The following is a 7,601-nucleotide window of genomic DNA, read 5'->3' on the forward strand; positions in this document are numbered from 1 at the left end:
CATCCTCAGGATTAACGATTTTCGAGGAGAGATTGTTCGAGCGTCTTAGAGAAAGTTCATCGCAAAGTTACTAGATTGCAACAATTATTGCTTTTTAGTTTCAATAACGGTTATAGCGTGATTTTTAGTTTTGATAATAATAATGTTATTACTTGACCGCGGAGGGTAATGTTTTCGGAAGTTAACAGATGCGTAGCTTGACTATGAATTAATGTCTTCTTTGCCACACCCTTCAAAGCGGTACAAAGATGCACATAATACGGCTGTTGGCAAAAATAAAAATAGGTGTAACCATATACTTAAATTACCTTTATTTAATCTATAATCAAACATTGTCGGTATATAATTTCTATAACCACATGGACGTTAATTAGGTATCTATATCGTTACCAGACATAATTTAAAAAATAGTAGATATAATTATGTTGTATACGGATTATTTACAATTAGATAAACTGTTTGTGATAGACATTTAGATACCTTTAATTTTATTTATGTATATTGGTTTCCGAATGTATGGCGAAAAATGTTAAAGATGGCAACCCTCTTTGTCTTATACGCCATATAAAGGCGTTCCTTTAAAAGCCGTAATAGATAACAAGGAAGGTTCAAGAAAAGAGTAATGTTAATTACTTACGATGGCAATAATGAGGTAATTTTTTTAACATTTAATTAAATGTGCACAGTGCATATATTTTATTGTTGTGGTGGAACCCTTTGTGCTTCGACTCTAGCGGCACCATCGCCACACCTATTTCTGCCTCACTACAGCAGTGTTCAGGGCTGCTGTGCTCTAGTTTGAACAGTGTGATAAGGGAGACATGATTTTCCGAGGCGTTCCAGCTTAGTCCTCAGGGGTAGCAACACATCCGTGGCCTCTCAGGTAGGAATTTATCTTATCTGGGGTTGTTTATAGATAGCGGCAGTAGCCACTTACCATCAGGTGGCCTTTTCTTTTTTTTTTGTTGACGAGGGGGAAACCTTTAAAAGGTACCCCCTATGCCGTGGGAGCGGCACGGGGTTATGTGGGATTCTTACCGCACTAAAACCCCCCTGTGGCCGTCCTCGCCGCTGCGTAGAGGACTCCGGGATCTCCAACGGAACGCAACCGGAGTCCACTTGGCGCGTTGCCCCGTCGGGCTCCGCCCAGGTGAGCTTGAAACTCACCACACCATCACGTTCACGAGGGTATGCGACCACACATACCGCCGTCCGTCCCGGGGTTGCTGGCCGGGCGGTTCGAGCTCCCACTCTTGCCGTCCGCAACCCCGGAAGCCCCCTTTTAGTCGCCTCTTACGACAGGCAGGCGATACCGTAGCCCTATTCTGGTCCCGGAACTACGGGGACAACCATCAGGTGGCCTGCATACTCCTTTACTATTAAAATATTATTAAAAAAAAACATAACATTTCCAGGTTTATTTTCGCTCTGCCGCTGCTTCGCGGCGTAGCATCGCAGGCAGGCTATCCGCCAGAAGAAATATATCACTATCCGTTAAAATTTCAACCAAAACCGTCACCGATAATTGAAGGATCGGACTACTCAGTGCCAGGCGACGATATGACTCCAGATTATAGGGAACCAGAAAAGCCGCTCGTTACATACAAAGAGGGTTTTTATAAAGAAGAAAACAGGCCGTACCGAATGTCACCACACTATATTCAGTATTACCGCTGGAGTTCTGCGGAACCTAAGGCAATAATCGTTTTAGCTTAGCATAAAAAGCAAAAATAAGTTTCGGCGCTGATCATTGAAATGAAAATTAAAACTGCATCTCTTTTTCCATAATTTAAAGTCTGCGTTCTTTATTCAATATATGTATTAATTATATGTATTTTTTTAGCCGGGAATTTAACAAATTCATGGAGGAAAAACATACTCTGTTACATTAGATAATATCGCTTATAAGGACTAATACAATAACTCGAACATTAGTTTTCATACATTCGCATACTATAGATTATAATATAGCAGCGTGCATTTCACCTTATACATAGTTAGTGTCCACTGCCCTCCATGGACATCTATAACCAACTCTCTAAAGTGACCATACGTCCCGTTTTGAACAGGAAAGTCCCTATTTCGATTCTTCGTCCCGTTGTCCCCGAAATGAACCTCGGGACACAAAATTGTACCAAATGACAAAAATGATAACTAAATATGAAAATCCACAAATTTAATATAATAATGTTTTAAAACCAGATTTTTCATGTAATTTACAGTAAACTCTTTCACCTGATACTGATACCCATGTTATCATAGGGTGGATAAGAAAATTTCTGCTGTCTATACTCTCTAGTAACGTCAAATTAAGTAACTTCTGATTAAGTAACAGTAAATAGTATAACTTTACAGGATAACCCTAAATTAATGGGTTGCTACTGTTGCACGGTATACAAACGCCTTACTCCGCTAGCTGGCTGTGCCGTCATCACCACCCGTCATATCCTGACCACGGCGACATCTACCGAACTGGTTCTCAAAGAAGCCCATAAATATAAAAACCTGGAAAATATCCTAGGCGCGTGGTACGACCATGATGCTAACGTTTGGAACAGTTCCATGTATATGACTCCAGCAAGGATACATTATCATCCAAGAGTGAGTAAAGTTTTATTTTGTCTATCAACGTCACATTTTATCACGCTTTTATTTTGAACAATTATCAAGAACCGATAACAATACACAATTTTAATTATTTTATCCGATTCTCCTCATCAGGATCGTCAGGAATCAGGATTATTGTTTTCCTTGTGCGATTTTAGCGTGGATTTAGTTTTTAATATATAGAAGTACCATCAGGACGGCATGCACCTCTGCATGCCGTCCTGATGGTAAATGGCTACTACCGCCTATAGGCATCTGTAATTAAATCCAAATAGCCATTTCTACCTGAGCTCGGCCACAAATGCTTCGCTACCCCTGAGGACCAAGAACGGTTCGGAACGGTATTTTTCTTTACCATTTAATTTTTAATTAATGTAAATACCTTTTTTAAGGTCCGACACCCTTCTTAAAGTGTAAAAAGGAACCTTATTACTAGCGCGATCTATCCGTCTGTTCGTCCTTATCTCTTGAATCTCAATCGTAATAGATAGACACTTCAAATGTTTACAGACTATTTATAACGGTAGCCGCTATTACAACTTATCGATATACTAGTTTTTGCCCGCGGTTTCGCCCGCGTTTAAAAGAAAATGATATAACATACTAACATACATAAAATTCGTACCTTCAACTTTGCTAAAGATCATCACTTGATCAAATGCATAGTTTACGATTCAATCCTTACTAATATCGTTTAAAATAACCGATGTTTTGGGTCCAAAAGATTCCGATTAATCGATCTTAGATCGCCATCCCTAGTTCCCGTGGGATTTCCGGGATAAAAACTATCCTATGTCCTTATTCGGGTCTCAGACTATCTTTGTACAAAATTTCATTAAAATCGGTTGAGGGGTTTGGATGTGAAGAAGAGATAACCAGACAGACAGACAGACAGACAGAGTTACTTTCGGATTTATAATATTAGTAAGGATAAGGATAAGGAAGGATAAGGATATACAAAATCTTGAATATAAAAGGCACTCGCACTTGGCCAATTCATTGTCATCACTATGAACCCATTACTGATCTACTGCTGGGCACGGGTTTCCTCTCTGAATAAGAAAGATTAGGTCATGGTTCACCACGCTGGCCAAGTGAGTACGCTAAACTTCACATACCTTTGAGATGTTTTTTTTTTATAAATCTCTCAGGTATCCAGGTTTTCTCACGATGTTTTCCTTAACCGTTTAAGTTCCATTTCGAATATGCACATAACTTTAAAAATTCAGTGGTGATGGCCTGGGATTTGACCCTTGGACCCCTCGTTCGAGCGGCCGAGTTTCTTAACTGCTATCACTGCCAAGTAAGTGCGTATTAGTAATAATTATTATTTATTATTTTTTAGTACCTTCGACCAAGTCACGTCAACGTTTCTCATCCATTGCCAGTGACTTTTGATCTGGCTCTTTGGGCAGCGACCTATCCATTTTATGGATCTTTTTTCTCCTGGAGTAAAGCTGCAATTTGTAGTAGAGGTGGATCTCATCCGTAAGTATGTTGTAATTTTTTTTATTATATAGGAGTAGCAGACGAGCAAGCAGTGCACCTTATGGTGAGTGGCTACTGCCGCCCATGGACATCTGTAATCAACCCCAGATACAAGATATTTCTACCTTAGGTCGGCCACCGCCGCTACCCCTGAGGACTAAGCTGGCCGCCACGGAAAAGTATGTCCCCCTTACCACACCCTTCAAACCTAAACGCAGCAGCGCTTAACACTGCTGTTATGACGCAGAAATAGGTGTGGCGGTGGTGCCGCCGGATTCAAACCACAATGGATTCTACCACCTTCAAATCTGTAGAACTAATGAGAAATGTATGACGCTGCTGTGGTCTGGTTTGATAGCAGTGGAAATGGAGTAAATGGAGTAATTGAGCGTCCATAACGTGATGTCATGTTGGAACTTTTTTGAAACCCTTGGTGAGACGTCGGGATATTTTTAATATAATAATAATAATAACTTTTTATTATGAGCAACTGATGATAATATGTAATGGGTAACTCACGATACGCGGTTTTATTTCATTCCAAAATCAAAATCAAAAATCAAAATACTTATTTCTTTAACAATGAATTGGTTTACATAATAAGTGGTTTGGAGCCGCCTAGTAAACAAATGTGTGTTAGGCGGCTCCGCTCTTCTATAACTGGACATCAAATATAGTTATAAGATATAAAAACAAACTGTAACAAGTAACAAATTATCTATGCTATAATTATTATAAAATATATATCTATATGTGTAATTGTGTATATAATAAGTTGGTGTGTTTGTGTGTGTGTGTGTGTGTGTGTGTGTGTGTGTGTGTGTGTGTGTGTGTGTGTGTATGTGTAAGATTTATCTTGTGTGTTTTATGAGGGACTCAGTATCGTCATTGGTTTATTACGTTTATATTATTTATAAACTTGTTAATAAAATAATACCCTTTCTTGCCAGTCAGGTAAATATTACATTTATGTGAATACTTTAATTTCCTATTTAATTCATTCATAACAGCAGCGTTAAGGGCTGTTGTGTTCTGGTTTCAAGGTTGTGCTAAGGGAGACATACTTTTCCGAGGCGTTCCAGCTTAGTCCTCAGGTGTAGCGGCGCATCTGTGGCCGACCTCAGGTAGGAATACCTAATCCAATCAATCTGGGGTTGATTACAGATGTCCATGGGCGGCAGTAGCCACTTACCATCAGGTGGACTGCATGTTCGTCTGCTACTCCAATATTATAAAAAAAAAAACATTATAAATAGTAATTATTTTCCTTTCTCTTTGCAATTTTTTTTTTTCGAATGTGAAGTATAATGTTCTTCGAGAGTATGTATGTACGTATGTCTCATTATTTGGAATCATACAGCAGTAACTTATAGATGGATTTCAACGTACTACGAGTAATATGAAGTTATCGTTGGATTCGTCTTCATAGTGATGCTATTACAATTTTAAACAGTTTATTATTTTTAAACAGTCAGTTATGTCAACGGGAGATCTCCCGCCGTGGTACGTGATCAAGTCTCAGTTCAGAGCTTGTATATATGTGAAATATAAAAAAAACTTTCAAAGCGTGATTCAGAATACTCGTGGCGCGATCTCTTGCCGAGAAGCGGGATTTCGCCACGGGTCTTGCTTTTTATAGAAATTGCTAGTCATTCTTTTTTTTAGCTTCTCCTATGCATCATCAACACCTAGAGGTGAGTTGTTGATGATCGTTGGATTCCAGTACATTCGTGCTTGGAAACGAAGACCGATGCCTTGGTTCAAATATGCTGTACGAACGAGAGATCAATACATCCCGTGCCCTAAGGTGAGAATATTCCTTCCTAGTTAAGTCTGTAGTTTAATAAATCCTGTTAAGTTTACGTGGTGTGGTGAGGGAGTCAACTTAGTCACCTCATCAACAGGGTGAAGCTCGGAGGACTGCGCTAGGAAGACTCTAGTCGTGTTTCTTTCCAGATTTCAGGTCTCCCTACATAGCGCTGAGGATGGCCACCGGGGAGGTTCTAGTAGTTAAACATCCCGCATTAACTGTGCTCCCGTGGCATTGGGTACTTTGTAGATATTTTTCTCCTCTCATAAGTTCTTAAGGCCTCGGAAAAGTATGTCTCGCTTTTTTTGTTGACGAGAGGGAAACCTTCAAAAGGTACCCGACGCCATGGGAGTGACGCCGGGTTATGTGGGACTTTTACCGCACTAAAACCCCTCCGGTGGCCGTCCTCAGTGTTTGATGGAGAACTTCGGGATCTCCAACGGAACACAACCGGAGTCCTCCTAACGCGATGCCCTTCTAGCGGGCTCTGCCTTGGGGGGAGCAATTTATCCTCCTCTCACATCCCCTGGTTATTACAGCGATATGCGACCCCACAAACCGCTGTCTTTCCCGGAGTCGCTTGCTGGACGGTTTGAGCCCCACTCTTGCCGCCCGCAACCCCGGAAACCCTTTTTAGTCGCCTCTTACGACAGGCAGGGGATACCGTAGCCCTATTCTGGTCCCGGTACTACAGGGACAATGTCTCCCTTTCCACACTTTTTAAACTAGGTGTAGCAGTTGCACTTCTGGAGTAGAACCACAGAGGGTTCTGGGATACTTTGAAAGGTGTGGTAGGGGTGACATAATTTTCAGGGGAATTGCATCTTAGGACTTAGTCCCACAGAGGTAGCCTCGCATTTGTAGCCGACCTCCGGTGGGTCTCTGGTCTTAACTGGTTGATTGCAGATGTCAATGGGCGACAATGTCAAAAAAGTTTCTACTACATTTTATTTATTTCAGACTGAATGGGGTTGGTTCTATTGTGTACCAGCGAATTGGGCAAAGTTCGGGATTGATTCTGGCGCGGCGCTACATCGATCCTTTGAGGGTAGGAGCTGGCGATACGACGGCTTAATAGCAATGCATGCATTTTCTATGAGACTCCGTTCCGATTCTCTTTCGCATTATTTCATACCGGTGGACACCCATCCGGTGTTAGATTGGCTCTACTCGTCGTATATGGGACGTTTGCCATATGAATACCTGGACTATAGGTTCTATGATTCGCAGTGGAGGTCCCCAGTACCTAAACCTTGGTTCTGGATCCCCTGGAATTATGAATTTGGCAAGGAACCCGGGTATTGGAACGGAATCCCTTTTCATTATTGATATTGAATTGAAATATATGCTATTTGACTGAATTGAGTTTTTCTATTAACTAAAACATTAAACATTATTACATATGAGGCACCACCGCTGTATTGCTGCCTAAATAAAAAAACATATTCAGTTTTTTCTTATAATATACGATACACATACAGTCCACCTGATATTAAGTGGCTAATGCCGATGCCGACTCAACGAAAGATATTATTGATTGTTACCTGAGATTGGCCACAGATGCGCCGCTATTCCTGACGACTAAGCTGGAATGCTTTGGATAAGTATGTCTCCCTTAAACAATAGGTAATAACAGAAGTGCCAGCGCATTACGTGGTCGACCTTAGGTACGAATTTAATCCTATTTTGTGTTGAT

General features: G+C 40.8%; 1 protein-coding gene across 1 annotated transcript; it reads left to right on the forward strand.

The window, feature by feature from the left end:
• The first annotated feature begins 550 nt into the window (after positions 1 to 550).
• Positions 551 to 7,266, forward strand: LOC140745046 (uncharacterized). The gene is made up of 6 exons (XM_073076804.1): positions 551 to 652; positions 1,416 to 1,695; positions 2,356 to 2,601; positions 3,953 to 4,095; positions 5,761 to 5,902; positions 6,866 to 7,266. The coding sequence occupies exons 1-6, from the start codon at positions 639 to 641 to the stop codon at positions 7,232 to 7,234; spliced, it is 1,194 nt and encodes a 397-aa protein (XP_072932905.1). The 5' UTR covers positions 551 to 638; the 3' UTR covers positions 7,235 to 7,266.
• Positions 7,267 to 7,601: the final 335 nt, after the last annotated feature.

This window comes from Epargyreus clarus, unplaced genomic scaffold (genome assembly GCF_041222505.1).
Source record: "Epargyreus clarus isolate Ecla_fem2 unplaced genomic scaffold, WU_Ecla_fem_2.2 ptg000002l, whole genome shotgun sequence".
Lineage (NCBI taxonomy): Eukaryota > Metazoa > Arthropoda > Insecta > Lepidoptera > Hesperiidae > Epargyreus > Epargyreus clarus.